We start from the raw sequence: 17,630 nt of genomic DNA, 5'->3' as shown, positions 1-17,630 counted from the left end.
TTGTACTATTATTCAATCATTAAAAAAATATATACAGATTACATTTTTTCTCATTCTCTGTTTTTCATTCTTTTTTATTATGCATATACTCCTATTTTATTGTGGATTTACACAATACAATTACATATTGGCATTGCCAAGAAAAAGCAATTAACTAGACCTAGGGAGCAATTTGATCTTTTTCATGGAAGACATTAGTCATTATTGAATTGAATGGGGTTAGTTTAGCTTTTTCAAGGTTTTATTACAAGGTAGAATTACTAAACAACCCTTGAAAATAAAAAAAAAAAACATCTAACTTGGATTAAGGGAATTTTTCCACTCTTTAATGTTTTTACAAAGTAAAATTATTTAAATATCTCTAATACTGAACTTTCTTGGCTTAGCTAATAGGGAGTTTTTTTTTTCATACAGTAAAATTATTTAAATATCCTTGAACTTTTTTGACTTAGCTAATAGGGAGTTTTTTTTTTCATTTCATTCACTTTTTTTTTTAATTCTTATGTGAGGTCAATGTCCATTGATATTTAGCTTTTATATTAAGTTTGATCTTTATTTTTTTTTATTTTTTTCTTTATTTTCTTAATTAAAATTATTTTTCAATCTCATCTCTCACAATTTGATTTTATTTTTTTTTATGTCATATTTGATCCTCATTATCTTCAGTTCTATTTTTTTTCTTTATCCTATTTTTTTTAAATTTTTTTTCTTCAATTTTATCCTAATTATTTTGGTTGGTTGGGAATTTGACAATGCTATTTTTTTGAGTTTGTCTTTTATGATATAATTTAGTCATGACCCATGTCACGGCTTGAAAGATTAGTCCGGGTTGATTTCAATTTTTTAAAATAATTTTTTTTAATTTTATCCCTTAATATTAAGTTGGTTGAAGATTGACATTTGTTATTTTTTTAACTTTTTTTCTATTGAATTATCCTGATTTCATATCTCGGATAATAAATTCAATAGGTTCACTAGGATTGACTTGAGTCTTTTTTTTTGTATTGCTTTTCTTAAAATTTTATTTTTTTAATTTTTTCTAAAATTGAGCTTCAAAATTTAGTCAATTTATTTTTTTCAGAGTTATCTCAGTTTTCAAATTTTTTTTATTTTTTTATGTGATTCTCTTATTCAAATTTAATTTATGCTTTGTTAACAAATAGGATAATGAGATCTTTTAAGAATTGTAAAGATATATTTTTATTACTGACAAGTGTTTATCTTTTGCATTTAATTATTTTTTTATTGATATTTTTTTATTATATTATTAAATTAGTTGAATTTATTAAAATATATTGAATAATCTCATTTTTTTAAATTTCTTAAGAATGTTTACATCACCTTAAAAAAAATTACAATAAATGAAATTAGATCGGTCACCTATATAATGATGTACTAAATTACATTTTATCATCAAATAATTAATCATTTTTGTAATATAATATAATTCACGATCCAAAGATAAGGCAATGCCCTGGATAACAGCTGCCACTATGGATTCCCTGGAAGGAGCGTTACCCGTGCACTGCTCCCTGTCCACTGTGACACGTGGTACAGTCTGCTACTGTTAGATTAATGTAACAAGGGTGGCCCCACTAGTTCCTGACATTTACAGCAATGAAAGAAAGAAACGATCAGGTGACGTGTCATGTTTTAAATTACGCTACTCCAGGCAGAGGCAAGGAGTGATCTTTTCTCAAGAACCCTTATTTTTCCCACCCCAATGGGTTGACCCGGTCTCAAATGGAATCTTAATCGAGTTTTAAATTATAAAAACTTATATTTGTAATTGATTTGATCAAATTTAACTGATATTTAATTTTTTTATATGTTTTTAATAAATTTATAAATTAATTTATAAATACTTAATCTCACATGTTTTTTATATAATTTACATTCACATGAATTATTTTTTTAATTTTTCAATAAAAAATAATTATATACAACTTATATCCACATGAATTATTTCTTAAATTATATATAACTTATATCCACATGAATTATTTCTTAACCTTTTATAATTGCATTATATTTTATATTTTTTTTATAATCTGTATACATATGTATTGTTTTTAAATTTTTTAATATGAGATAATTATATATGTTTTATATACATGAATTATTTGTTAATTCTTCAATGTGAAATAATTATATTATATTTTTTTATAATTCACTTACACATGAATTATATATATATATATATATATCTTACATTTGTTTTTTAAAATTTGTATGTGAGATAGTATACTTATACTGCACTTTTCTTTTCTTTTCTTAGTCTGCTTCAATTGCTTATGAATTGTTTCTTCTATGTAGAATATTAAATTTTATTTTTCCTGGTTGACCACGTTCAACCTGAATGATCTTAGACATGTTACGTAATAACTTTACATGGGTGTGACCCTCTGAGAGAATATAGATTTGCTCCAAGATGTCATCATTTAATAAGGAAGATAGTTGGAAACAAATTGCAGGGAATTCTAGCTAGCTAGAAGCTGATTTTGATTCGCAATCTGCCGATAGGAGATGGCTAGCTAGCTACCCAGCTGTTTGTCATGAGTTCCTTCGTAGATGCTCTTCTTAATAACGAGTTTCGCTAGTCCTGTCTCCTGACAGATTTGGCTAGCTAACCTCACAGTCTATGCATAAGGAATAAGATGCCACCTTCTTAGCCCCCACGAAAGTAACCCCAGCTAGCTCCTTTTGGATTCTTGAAAGATGATCCCCGATATTTTGTGCTCTCTCTCTCTCTCTCTCTTTCTCTCTCTCTGTCTATCGATGAACATGTGGGATCTTGATTTGATCTCTCATCTTGATTAGATCTTTCATCCCCAACCCGTTTTATTTATGTTGATCAGTTCTGTGACATGCACAGCCGCAATTTTGCTGACACAATTGCGCACAGCGTATGCTCCAACGCTAGCCAGTAGCCAGTAGCCACTAGCAATTTCTACGTGAGTTTATATTCCAACGACACTTTCTCCTGTTAGAGTTTACAGTGAAATGAAGAGATCGGAACAGGTAAATTATGTAAAAGAACAAACCAATACTAAACCTGGGAGAGTGCATTACCACAGTATATTCATTTACTATTTTTGCTGAGAGATCATTCAAATCACACACACACACACACGTACCATTTCAGTTTAACAATATCATTATTTTAAGATTGTGTTTTCATATAAGGTGAAAAAATTGAAAAGAATTACGTGTTAAAGATGTTTGATAAAAATAATGGATAATTATGAATGATAATAAAGAGAAAATTATTTTTTAATTGAATATAATTAAAAAAATTAAATAACATATATCCACACTAAGAATAAAATATTGTTAACTTAAAAAGGAGGGAGGGAGTGTCATCAAACCCAAAAAATACCCTCTTCAAATTTCTTTAACCCCTCACCCTCAAGTAAAATTTTAACCTCCTGAAAACTTTGTTTTTCTATATTTAAAGATAAATCCAACTGCTAATAATTTTTTTAATATTTAAAAAATTATAATATATTTTTAAATGATGCCTTTAATCTTCAAATATTAATTAATTAATTATTAAATTAATAATAAATTGCATTATTTAATTTATTTAATTCTATTTAATTAGAATTGTAATTTATATTTGATTTAACATATTATGAATCAAATAGGTCATACACATTAAGAACCATTAATCAAAAATTAATCTAGAATGATTTAATTAAGTGTGATTTTATTAAAATATATTTTAAAAATTAAAAATTAGAATATAATCAATATAAAGATTATATTTATGAACCCAGATAAATTAAAAAAGAATTTGATTGAGTCAATTTCTAAAATTATCTTAACTTAATATATGGATATTATTTAGGGAGCAAATTGATATCTTGCTAATCTATAGGGTTTTTCATATTTCTCTATAAATAGTAAGTTATGCTCTTTATTTTAATTTTTTAGGTTGTCTGTTACACAGAAAAATAACGTAAGTCACATAATAGAGGGTTAGTACTCTAAGCATAGCAATCCTATTTTTCTAAATAGGAATTTAGAATATTTTTCATTGGTGGTTCGTGTAGATTACCATTGGAGGTTTGATAATTGGATAGTTTATGGTTTGCAACAACCCAATCTTTAAAGAATTATTCAAAAGCAAAAAAGACCAGATTTTCATGTAATAAATCTCTAAACAACTCTAAATCTGTTTAACAGGATCTTGGATACTCTTGGATAATTTTGTTTTATTTATCTGTTATGTGTATGATATTCAAGAACTCAACAATTACAAATGAAAAGTCTAAACTTGGCAAAAACTAATTCCACGAGGCTGAGTTATAGTTCATCATCACGAGTATACATGTTATAACCACCATTAAACACAAATCAATAAATGTTCGATGTTATCTAGTAAATTTTTCTATAAATGCTTTTACCAAACCAAAGAAAGAACCATATCAATCTTAGTCTATGTGACATTTATGGGAGGACACCAAACTCGAAGGATTGTTTACGTACTTATATGTTCATGGACAACGCATAAAGGGTAACCAAAACAATTGAGAAATTGGATTTTAGCTTATGTTTTGCTTTAATTTATTTAAACTTTGAGTTGAGGTTTGTCAATTAGATTTTATTTGTTGGGCTTGATGTAATTATTCTTGGGTATTTTTATTTGGTGGAATATAAGCACAATTGCTTCTTCTAGTTAGAGTTTTACTATTTATATCATACTTTTCTAAATGTCAAATAGTTGTTAATGAATTGAATAAAAATTACAAAGTTGCAAAATTTTTCAACCCCTATTTTTTCTCTTCTTTGACTCTTTCTTCTTTTTCTTTGGTTTCTTCTTCTTTTTTTCCTTCTTTCTTTGGCCTTTTCTTCTTCATTTATTACTTCATCTTCAAATTTCTTTTGTCCTGCATCAACTTTGATATTAGAGCCTAGATTTTTAATTGTTCTTACAATTAATCGATCTATTAAGACTTATGTTGAATCATAATCAACCGTCGATCTAAACTTGAAAAAAAAATCCTTTAATCTTTGTTTATAGCCTCAATCTGAGAAGAAAAAAACCACCCGCTTGATGATGTACCATCGCATACTACCACATCACTGCACACACTAGCCAACAGTGACATACCAATGGCACATCAATTAGCAACGACATGTTAGCTACACTTCATCATATTCTGTTATGCCAGCAACACATCAAAACATATTTCTATGAAAATGATAGGTCAGCAACAATGACATGCCGAAACCATTTTATCTAGTCTTTGCCATGTCAGCAACATCAACTTTTAGCATCTTCCCACCAAACAATCCAGTTAATGAATCACTTTACCTTTTAATACATTGGATTTTACTGTTTTGGTATTACACTTGCTATTTAACTTGTCATTAATAGTATTCTTTTATGCCTAAAAAAAAATCCTATCTTGCATTTATATATGTTATTTTTTGCTTATCAACCTTTTTCTTTGTTTATATTGAGCATCTAATCATCTTTGTAATTGCAAAGCTTGTTAAAAATAATGGAAAATTATGATTATTATTTGATTAATTGTTTACACTTAGAAGGTCTAGCATTGCATAATTATAATTTTCTGGGTGTTTTGTTTTTTTGATTAATCTCCATATTAAAAAAAAAAATAGCTTTATTTTATATTGTGATTCCACTTGTAAGAATCGTAAGTGATCTCAATTTTATTTTCAAGTTAATTTTGCATGCATTTGTGTTATGATCATCTAGTGTTCAAGCTCAAGTTTAGATTTATCGTGGACCTGGCCCTTAGTGATACTCTTAGAGCCATTTAAAGAGAATTGCAAACCTAGATGACCAACATTTTAAAAGAATTTAAATTCTCAAATAAGACACTCAAAGACTAATAAACATCACAGGAATAATCATTGTAGGCAAGTTCACCTTGAGAGCCACCAATATGATTATCATTTAGGTTATTATAAACATGATGATCTTGATGAGCAAGTCATGAGCCCTAATAAAATATAAGCCCCTACTTTTGATAGTCATCATGACCCTTGAATCCTTGGTACATAAATTCATGATATGGATCAATTCTTTGAGTGACATAACTTGTCTAATAATAGAAGTGTTAGATTTGTTAAAATGATACGTATTGATAAAGCCAAACTTTATTGGAGTGATGTTTAGGATTGTTTAGAGATGAAAAATAAATCTCTTATAACTGATTGTACCAAAATGAAATAAAAATTACAGTATAAGTACTTACCCTAGTCTTTTAGGAATAAACTCTTAGATCAATAGAACAATTTAAGGCAAGAGAATAAGTAACTCTATAAATATATAATACAATTTAATAAGTACATGATGAAATATGCTATAAGTGAAAATAAAGCCATGATTTTATATAGACTTTATAAAGGTTTGAATGATGATTTTAGAAAAGAGATCAGATTTATAGGTGCTTTTTTTTTCTTGACCAAGCCTATACTATAATACAAGATTGTAAGTTGCTTATAAAAACCCTATGGACAAATCACTAAGACCCTCTTAGGATCCCTTTTAGGTCTCAATTTAGGAATAATAATTCTTTATTAAGTGCTCTTCCTTATAGGTTTAATTCTAGTATTGCCCAAATTTATAAAGATAAGAGGAAACGAGTTATTAATAAAATGTTTAGGATGAGTTCAAAGGTTCAGTATGCTAATGTCAAGGTTTTAGTCGTATCTTTGTTAAATATACTTCTAAGCCCTTAGTCATCGAAGAACATAAAGATATAAGTCAAAAGGAAGACTATTATATATAAGTTTATAAACTCAATCCTAAGAATTTTAGTGAACTGGATGAAGGAGAAGTGCAAGAAGAGGGACTTAATACTATAAGTCTAAATGAGTCTGAAAATGAGGTTAATAAAGAATATAATAAGTCTGTGTTAGTGGTAGAGGAAGAAGTTTTAATAAAATCTTCAGTGAAATTTCTCGAAGAGATAAATATAGTCTTAGAAGTGTTTTATGATATTATTCCTCTTAAACTACATGATTTCATACCCACCATGCTTGAAGTTCGACATGTCAAAGGTTTAAAGCAACATGCTCTTAACCACCTCATTCTTGACATCCAATACATCATAGGTTTATAACAACATGTGAGTTCTTTGATTTCTTACCCCTGACACGTGATGAGGAAGATGAAGATAATTCAAATTTATTAGGTTATGTCCAAACTATATTTACTAAGGTTTAAAATAGTATTTATTCCACTCCACATTTTCAGTCAAATAATTTTCATAGTTACTAACCTAGAAAGCTCGTAAATCTTCTTTTTATGTCTCTTTATTCTTAAATGTCTAATTCAATTGAGTCTTTTGCATGTAAAGTTCATAATGTGCATGTTAAGATCATAAAACATATTTAAGCAAGTAATGAACAATATAAATTTCGAGCTGATTTATATAAATATTATGATGCACTTAATGTTAAAAATTATTTCATAATACAGATTAGACCTTAATGATATCCTTTGAAAACCAGTCATAAATTGTAAATGAGGAGTATTAAACCATTCAAAATGTTACAAATTATTAAATCAAATAATTATATCATTAAACTGTCACTAAACTTTAAAATTAGTTTTGCTTTTAATATAAAGTACCTCGTTATAATAAAACATAATAATATATTCATGATGACTCTTTTGAAACCTTTATCCCATTATCTTTACCTTTGACATAAAAGGAACATATTATTGCTACTTTGAATGTACAAGTTGTTTTTATAAGAGACAATGAACTTCAATGAATCTCAATATATGAGCTAAACGATCACATTCATACTATATTTTAATTAATATAGAGACATCACAACTTAATGATTTTTAGGAATGTTATTAAAGTCATCTTGAATTACACTCAATATGGTCAAGTTTGTTTTTCCAACCTCTAGAAAGTTAATGGAAACATTGGACTCGAGGAATTGCTTATGCACTTATATAATCATAGACAATGAAAGATAGTCAAAACCATTAAGAGATTGAGTTTAATTTACTTGAATTTTTAGTTAGTTGAGATTTATTAATTAGATTTTATTTGTTGATTTTGATTTAATTATTATTGAATATTTTATTTAATAGACTATAAATCTAATTACTTGTTTTAATTGTAGTATTTATATACTATTGATAAATTAAATAATAATTATTTATTTCAGTTGGGGATCATTTTTCATTTTCTTGCTTCTTTCTTTTTTTAACATAATCTTCTTAGCTTATTATTACTTTATCTTCGAATCTTTTTTTGCCCCATATCTATTTGTCAACCTGTACAGTGATAAAAAATCAATTTGTCAACCTTGTATTGTGTGATTAAAAATCAGCATTAGCCACGGGATTCCGAGATTTTCAACCCTTGTATTTGCGCAACGCAGAGAAAAGGAATACGACCAGCAACATTTCTAATCCTGATCAAACATGTCGCGCTTCAAAAAGTTTACCAAACAGCTCATTTACAAAGAAATAAAAACAACGCAGAGAAAAGGAATACGACCAGCAACAGCTCATTTACAAAGAAATAAAAACATGTATCAAGCCCTCCTTAGAATATTACCATCATTATTCCTTACGTGGATCGACCCAAGGAAATTCAACAAACTACCAACAACGAATTAGTCAAGGTCTTCGAACAAAACCAAGCCAACAACCCTACCAGCAGGAGGTCCCTTTACTGCCACCCTAACACCCCACCATATCATCCCTCCTTGTTGAAATTTCACCAGATTTACAATGACAGCTTCATATATAGACTTGGATAAACAGCAGAAACATGAACATCCATAAAACATGTCAGCATACACTTCGGACAAAAGTATTGATGATATTCTGCCATGACTTGCATCCATACATCAGTCATACGGGTACTAGCAAGAAGAAAATTACAAACTTAGATAGTAACTAATCAATAGATAGCGAAGCTCTCTCTAAAAATCTTTCCCAGCCACTACACAAAGGACCAGTTAATGAACATGAAAGCCAGACAGTGGTTGGAATTATCATCATTAAGAACTTTCCATGCAATGGCCTGCTCGTAGGAGACCGGCCTCCCCATACTGGATACACATATTCCGGCCGGCAGATAAGCATATCCCTGAAATTTATAGTAGCACATAGGACACTTTAGAACAGTCTCCAGGTGATACCTCAACGCATCCCTTAAGGGCTAATATGCTTTAAGAACAAGAAATTTATCATAGTTCCCAGGAATAGAGAAATTTCACCTGTTGCATTATTTTAGAGAACTCAGAGCAGAGAATCTTCCGACCTGCTTCATCAAGAATCTTGTCAAGCATGATATCTTGAAGGGCCACAAGAGTAGTTTCAAGCATATCAAGTCCAGCCTGGTTTGCAAAAGTGAAAACTGGAGAAGCCTGCAATTATTTTTTATCCAATCAAGTTAATTTTCCTTTGCCAAAACCTAAAGTGCTCCCTCTAGTTGAACAATGGACTGAGAATAAGAGTGGTTACGTTTGTTTTCAAGGAGCAGCACATAATTGCATCTGAATGGTGCCACAGTCGCTTCAGCAAAGCATCCCCAGCTTGGGAGTCAACCCGAAACAGTTCTCCTCCAGTATGAATCCTTCAATATTGTAACAGGATCACAACAAATATACAACTAGCGGCATATTTTGAAAGAGCAAAAACATAGCAGTAACAAGAACCAGGATATTCAGGGAAAACAGATGGAAGAAACAAATAGAAACTAACTTCAGACTATGCATCAGCTACAATCACCCTGTGCTATCTTGCACCAAGTTCTACCACATTCCAGGCACTAGATGCTTTAACCTTTTTTTAATTAAAACACTTGGTTAAATTATTTTGTTTTCTGCAACTCAATCATCCATTGAAGGACAAATCAACTTCAGAAGCAATACATCATATTTCATCAATCATTCATAATTTGAAAATTCCAGTGGCTAAAAGTTATTCTCTTCTACCGTACATTCGATGAAAAGGATGAACAAAAACTGAGCAAATTTAGTTCTTGATTTTCAATTTTGCTATTTTGAACCCGAAGAAAATGACTGTTTAAATGAATAACAATAGGATACCTGTAGCTTCGGTATATCCATCGAGCTAAAGTTAAAGCCTCAGGAGAGACAGGAAGGGACTTTGGGCCCATATTAGAGCTGAGCCGGGAAGGCGAAATCGCCATTGCAACCCTCTGAACAGACGCCACAACACCACGCACATATTGGCGAGCCATAGCAGCCACATTGTCTCGGAAGTGGTTCTCAAACGTAAATTGGAAAGCGATTGTCAGTACTGACCTAAGGTTGTAACTGTTGGTGTCAGCTTCACTAGCTGGACGCGCACCACCAGGTCCTACTTCGAGTGTAGAGGCTAAATCTAAAGTTCGAGTAGCAGCAGGTGCATCCTGAGATACAAGAAAGCCAAAACAAATAAGAGAAATGGTGCAAAAGTGTTAGAGAGGCATGATTATGGTAGTTAAAAGGTAGAGGTCACCCAACTGTTTTAGGATCTAATGGTATGACACGAAATCCAGATGGCAACAATGGTGCATCATCGGCGAAGGATTCATCAATAGGAGCAAAGATGAGCTGAGCACAAGCACCAAGAGCATTTTCATCAACTCCGCTGCATAACTGCCAAGTAAGATTTTAAAAATGTTATCCATTATTCAAGAGAACCAGTCCCAGTAAAAATATAAAATAAAAAACTCAGTTTCAGTTTCCACTGAAAAACAACAGGTAAACCAACCTGCAACAAGTACATATCCTGTGCCAGGGCTACATCTTCTGGGGAGAATGCATGGCCCTCCAGCCGAACTACCTCCAAGAACTACCAGTGAAGGAAATGCAAAATTATCACATGGTACATCAAATATCAAGACATTCCAATAGAGAAACTGAAGAAGTATATACACTCAAAATGTTTACCTCCTCATGCTCCACGGTATGTGCAAGAGGTAAAATGACCTGGCTACTAGGGAAGCCACCAGGTCTTGCACATGGAACTGCATAAGGACTTGCTTTAAGACATGCAGCAGAGTACACATCAACCCCATAGTCAGCCCACTCCGAACGATGTTCTCTCAGAAAACGAACAAGCAATGCAGGAGGAACATTCTACAAAGAAGTGCACAGTTATTATTATTACAGTAAGGTAACAAGTGACATTTTATTATTGATAAGCAAAAAAGATAAGTGCAAGGGGCAGTAGAGTTTCTCGTACAGTATTGGCACAGATCAGAAACAAAAACACCCCAGAATTATGAGTAGAGATTACCTGCAGCAACATTGATGCCTTCGCACACAGGACTCCTCCGAATGTAGGTGACATAGATGCGTTGTATTGAGATCCTAAAAATTTAGTTGGCGATGAATTTATGACGATGGTCACATCATCCCCGCCATCACCATCCAGGAGTGACCACCCGCTATCTGTGAATCCATTTACAGCATCATTGAAACCCCTGAAACCCAAACAAGTTAAGTAGCAACACTCATGCAAGCACAAAGATTGCAAATTATTGCAGGTTCTTATGCTCTAAACAAATCAAGACCAAGCAAACCATCAGCTATGACAGAAATTTTAATCCTTGGCTTAAATCTGCTGACATAGTGGGATCATTCTCTGATTTAGATGGTTGGAAATTCCAGATTGGTGTTTCCCCAGTAATCAAATGTTACACTGGGATATCATTACCTGCAGAGCCTCTGACTAAACGTCCTTAAAACAGCAGGCTGACGACCGCCTCCATACTGAATTTCCCCACTAGTCTCTTGTGCAATTTGTCTTATGTACCGCAAGGCCTGAACAATCAAATTACAAAACAATCATGAAACATGTTTTGATTGAATCAGAAAAAAGGTCACGGTCACGATGATGTTATTACCGCCATGGTCATTTTCTGAGCAAGAATTTTGGATGACTCATAAAGTGGCCTCAGAACTTCAGGAACACTCCAGACCTAAGATAACAGATTTTAATTGATGCATAAAGTCATTAAATTAAACATCAATTAGGGGAAAACTTGAATAGTTGAATTAGATCTTATTCTTACATCCAAGTCAACATGATCAACAATGTGAATGATGGAGCCACCACCCTCACATGGTCGAATTAGATAGCCACTAGGAAGCATATCAGCTCTCACAAAGCTTGAAGGAGGAGGTCCTGTTGGGCCACCAGTGGAAGAAGTCAATGATCTCTCACAAATCTGCACAAAATTTTGAGACAAGTGAATGCAAATACCTTTTATTAGGAGAGGAAATAAAGAGAAAGAAAAACACTAATGACTCACCACAAGACTCCCATCTTCCAAGGTTGTAGTGTATCTTAGTGTCCAAAAGTCCCGTGCTGCGGCCAGTGTTGTTGGTGCATAAGTCTGATGAAAATAATAAATAGATTAATACAGCAACATAGCAAAAACAGATATTTCAAAGGCCAGCCAGAAAAAATGTATATTTCATAATGTACATGTACAAACCTGCATGTATATTAGCTCAATTGTCCCTCCACTTCCTGTAGGAATAACACTCATTATGTCAAGGCATCGGCAGGCACGAAACCAAGATGGACGATCTTTGAGGATTTCAGCAACCTGAACAGACACAAATTCATCACATGCTATAAATGAGAAAAGGACATAAAAAACCTGAATAATTTAAACTGTTTAGATAGATATGCACCTTAATGGGCTCCAGGCTCACAAGGCCACAGGCTCGCGCTGCTACCCCACTGCAGTTGCGGGAAACAGCAACGATTCCAATAGAATCTGGACCAGGCTACATTGTCATAGGAAGTCAGATTTTACCACAGAACAAGTAAAGAAGAAAAACAATAACACACAGAACATAAGAAAAACAAAAATTTCAATGGGCGTTACCTTCATCCCAATCATCTGGACCCAGTCGACAGCAGTTCCAGTAGCTTTGGAAAGGAACTCTGCCAGGGTCTCCTCAGCTATTGTGAGAAGACTAACAAAAGTAAAAGTTCAAAACACGGTTAAGCCTGTGAGATACACAGCTTCTCTAGATGACATTGATTCAAAGCAAATGTAATGACTTACCCAGCTGGGTTGTTAGCATCCCTTTGGGGTTGCTGAGGTGTTGGGTTTTGTTGTTGTTGGTGCTGACCGCTCATGACCACAGACTCACAGCTATTGTCTGTGGTCGTTGCTGAAGCCTGTGTAGAATCCACCAAAATAAAGGCTTATTGAGCATGTACATGGAGAAAAATCACATTTTTTCACAAAAGCAATGCCAGTGAATACATACAAAATGGACAAAACCTAACCCGTGATCAATGAAAAGAAGAAAACTACTAAAGTAGACAACTTAATTGCCACTATTAACAGTTTCAAATGTTTGATTAAATTATGAAGCACATATTGGAAGAAAACTATCATCAAGTTAGAGAGATATCAGTGATTTGCTGATGAATAAAATAAGATTTAAGACACAGTGACATGGAGATTTCCTAAGGAAGAGAGATTTACCAATGTAAACCTACAAGACCTAAGTCCTGAAGTAAAGAACTAACAGAAAAATTGCAGAGTATCTTACGGTCTGAATTTGTTGGCGCATGAACCCATTTTCATAAACCAAATGGGAGACTTGCTTCTGCAAACGGTCATTCTCTTCCATCAACAGCTTGTTCATGGCAGTCAGCTTTCTATTCACTGTCTGGAGACGAGAAGCTTCCTTTCTCTGTTTTTCACGACATCTACAAAATAGAACAATGAAAAACCCAAAACATTAACTTACACAGCAAACTTCTTCAAAGGGGTCACCAAAAGAATGCCGAAACTTGAAGAAAAAATCCATTTCACAAACACATTAACATAACAAAAATGAGACCAATCTCACAATAATGGTCATGTCAAAATAGAACAGGCATAGGACGGTTTATAAGGCCAAGTTTTCAAACTTCATGTCAAACATTCAAAACACAATAGCGAGCATCCAAGCTTTTCAACATAATAATCTTCAGAAAGTCCCTGAGCTTTCACGATTACATTGTCATGACAATCCTAGAAAAAGGACACCATATCTTCATCACGAAGCTGCTGCTTTAAAACACACATTTTACTTGCATAATAGCAAAACTAGAACAGACTTCAAGTTTGTCCCATTGTCCCTTGTTTTTAAGCCAAACCCCCTGGCTTATTATGCAGCTGAAAAAAAGATATCTTAACCACTATTCCACAGAGGAAGGAAAAAAAAGGAAAAAATTGCTCCTCTTTAATCAAATATCTGTTTCTTAATCTCTCCAAGGAAAAGGAGACAAACGATAAAGTGCAATGAAAACCCAGAGAAGAAACAAAAGATGTAGCCCAAAACATATTTGTTTGTATATAATCATCATCCATTCAATTTGAAAACCACATTGAAAGCCTGGTAAATAGCTGACAATCCATTCAATTTGAAGGATATTGAAATTACACAGAGCAAACATGAAAAACCTTTCCAAAGACGGATCAATAAACAAATAACAGCTACATTACTCATGGAATGTTACTTGTAATCATGAATCTCCTCAAAAGCCAAGATAAAAATCAAGAAGCTATTAACCAAAAAGGAAAAACAAACAAAAGTAACAATTTGTAATCAATTTAGAAGAAAGGCATGACCTTTAAAACTTGATCACTCCAAGCAGATAAAAAGAAGATATATAAACCAACAATTATGCTCAACCAAAGAAGAAGAAAGAGGATGACAATGACAAAAGAAAAACTGATCTTTCCTTCTCAAGACCTTACTTTCCTGCTTCAAAGGTTAGAAGACAAGGGAAGAACAAATCCAAACCAAGCCCACAGTTTCTAGAAAACGCCCCCACAACCACCTTAGTTATTTTTAAACAATGAACGGAAAGCTAGCACACGAAACCAAGAGCAATTGAATCAAAAACCCATTTCCCCTTCCAATTCTCTCCTAAAAATCCATGGAAACCACCATTAAATTTCACCACAAAAGACAACCTTAGATGACTAGTAAACAAAAATCGAACAAAACAAAAAATATCCAATTTAAAAAGCCAAGAAAAGGAGTACGAAACCAATATCCCATTCATCATTTTGTGACTAAAATCTAAAACACAGAACACACAGTAACATGAAAGTAAATAAAAAAACAGCAGAAAAAAATGCACACTCAATTTTGATCCAAACGAAACAGACCACAGATCTCCATTTGATCCAAACAAACATGTAGACTCTGATTTTAGTTTACGTAGCTTTGTTTCGTAATTTATTAATGTACCTGCGATTTTGAAACCAGACTTTGATCTGTTTAGGCTCAATGTTGCAGAGAATAGGACACTCTCTAATGAGTTGTTGTCTTCTCAAGGAACTAGGCTTTGGACATTCTGTATACACCCTCTCCAAAGCCTCAACTTGCTCAGGTGTATACCTCACATACTTACTTGAATCCATCTGCTTGTCCTTACTGTGCATAGAAAGCGCCATGTAAAGCAATGAAATCACCTAACGATAGAACTAAAACTAAAAGAAAACAACAAAGACCACCCAGATACTGTTTTCAAGTGCTTAACCAAAAGTTCAAAGATGACCCAGATTGTGTTTTTTGAGGTTTTAAGATTAGCACAGTAAGTTGATGGGATATGCTTCTTTCTTAGATGAAAAAAGGAGTCTTTTGTTTTGGTTCTCGAGTATCTTCTTCTATGCTAGTGATGGGAGTAGCAGTAGTAGTGCTAGTGTTGGTTTCCACAGGCAGGCTCTCTCCTCCAAGAGAGCCTCCTCTCACCTTCATCAGATACTCAAGAAAGTATCGTGGGTGTTCTGTTTGATTTCTCACTCATAAGTCGCGGTATGTCCCTCTTTCTCACTCAAGAAACCATAGTAGAGGCAAGCAGTAGTTGTTGTTGTTTCACTCAAGAGAAGGGGAAGGGGGACGGGTGCTGCTGTGGTCTTTTAACTTGGACGCCAATCTCGAGATCCTGTACTCTGGTTCTTGCCCTTAATAATAAACAAAAATCAAAACAAGAAAACCCACAGAAAGGGAAGAGCTTGGGACTGAATTGAATTGGGGAGAGGGTAAAATTCTGTGCGTTTATATGATGGAGAAAGCACATAGATAGACAAGCACAAGAAACAGGCAAAAGGTAAAAGAGACAGTGGCAGGACAAGCTGGATATATTACTGATTACACTACTACTACCCTACGGATACGGAGTACTATCATAGTATATTATATTATATTATAGTTTAGTTTAAGTTAGCAAGGAAAGGGAAGGAAAATGTAGGTGGTAGAGAATAAATGAGAGGCAGGCAGATCGGATTAGGGGAGGGCGTGATATCTTTTATCTGACACACACATACTGTCTGCAGAGGTCGTTTTTTCTTTTTGATTTCTATTTCTAAAAGTAAAATGGGCTTCGGCTATTTTTCCATTGGTTTTCTCTTCTCTCTTTAAAGCTAAACCATGGCATTTGTTTTTTAAAAAAAAAAGGAGTTACCCACCACAACTCCATACTCAATACCGTGCAGGCTGTTAGCTGGATGCTTTCCTCAGCAGCAGTGCATTTCATGGATTATGATGCATGCGTGTATGGATTTCTGTGTACATCTCTATCCATGCATGTATGTGTTTCATGATGATGGCATGGAATATGGATGGATGACAAAACTGCGTGGATGGAGGCATGAAGAGAGAGAAGGGGAGAGAGAGAGAGAGACCATGGAGCTGGACTTTAGAATTATAGGCTTGCAAGCTGGCTGGGTTTTTTTACCCAGGTTCACTACTTAAGCTTCAAGATTTGGACTCTCCAGCTCTTGGATGGAAGGGAATAGGTCCATTAGCTAACCCTTTATCCCTAACTTATTTGGGAATGGGCCTAAGAAAGTCGCCTTTGATGAGGTGTGAACTTAGTGAGATGATTTTGGGTCCTACGAGGACTGTTGATACCTAAGAAGTGGGCTGCACTTGTTCAGTCTGCACAATCTTACAAAGCTAAGTCCTTACATGCTAATGGTACCTTTCAATGCCTAAGCTATAAGGTGTATTTTTTATTATCCAAGTGCGAGAGAAAGTAATTGTTGTTATATTTCTTTGATATACACCGCCTATTTTCCATGGGAGATCAACTTTGTTGTTTTCTTGCTAGAAAATATTTACAATCAAGATTATCCTTTTTTTTTTTTAGCAATAAGATAGAAAAGAGTCATTTGTAGATACTTAATCATAACAAGATTTTTTTTTTATAACAAAAAGTACTTTACAGGGTTGAGTTTTATTTTGTATTAGTAAAAAATATAGAACACCATCTAAAAGTCTTCAATATATTTATAAATATCTTATATTTTAATAAAATATCATTTATATAAGCCTGTATATTTTTCCCTAACTAATCTTTAAAAAAGTTTATTAACCATTTTTTAATAGATAACCTTTATGTTCTTTCATCCAAAAGACATTACTTTATAATAATAGGTCGATTGATTAATGATGAAGAATGTCTTTTCTTCATCATTAAGATGCATGGGGATTTAATTATAGCTCAAGTTCATGTCTAGTGAGCTTAAAAAAAACATATTTTGCTATAAAGTCTAATGACTGGTCAATTTTATAAAAAAGAAAGTTGTCCTTAAGAAAGAATTTATAAAGACCAGTAAAAAATATCTATATCCACTATT

General features: G+C 33.0%; 1 protein-coding gene across 3 annotated transcripts; it reads right to left on the bottom strand.

Annotated features, from left to right (window-relative positions):
* Window positions 1-8,758: 8,758 nt before the first annotated feature.
* LOC105116426 (homeobox-leucine zipper protein ATHB-14-like) lies at window positions 8,759-16,274 on the bottom strand. 3 transcript variants are annotated; one of them, XM_011013782.1, is made up of 19 exons: window positions 15,530-16,274; window positions 15,238-15,423; window positions 13,543-13,702; window positions 13,047-13,162; window positions 12,864-12,954; window positions 12,667-12,762; window positions 12,465-12,578; window positions 12,279-12,362; window positions 12,039-12,194; window positions 11,871-11,945; window positions 11,681-11,787; window positions 11,261-11,447; window positions 10,912-11,100; window positions 10,733-10,813; window positions 10,483-10,617; window positions 10,063-10,388; window positions 9,476-9,587; window positions 9,229-9,378; window positions 8,759-9,098 (listed from the first exon to the last, which is right to left on the bottom strand). In XM_011013782.1, the coding sequence occupies exons 2-19, from the start codon at window positions 15,408-15,410 to the stop codon at window positions 8,952-8,954; spliced, it is 2,499 nt and encodes an 832-aa protein (XP_011012084.1). In that variant the 5' UTR covers window positions 15,411-15,423; window positions 15,530-16,274; the 3' UTR covers window positions 8,759-8,951. The 3 variants fall into 3 exon arrangements, with proteins under 3 accessions (XP_011012084.1, XP_011012085.1, XP_011012083.1); XM_011013783.1 differs by having other exon boundaries at window positions 15,793-16,274; XM_011013781.1 differs by having other exon boundaries at window positions 15,238-16,274.
* Window positions 16,275-17,630: the final 1,356 nt, after the last annotated feature.

Source organism: Populus euphratica, unplaced genomic scaffold, assembly GCF_000495115.2.
Source record: "Populus euphratica unplaced genomic scaffold, PopEup_1.0 scaffold942.1, whole genome shotgun sequence".
Taxonomy (NCBI): Eukaryota; Viridiplantae; Streptophyta; class Magnoliopsida; order Malpighiales; family Salicaceae; genus Populus; species Populus euphratica.
The sequence above is the reverse complement of the archived record's forward strand: the minus strand, read 5'-3'. Positions and strand labels throughout refer to the sequence as shown.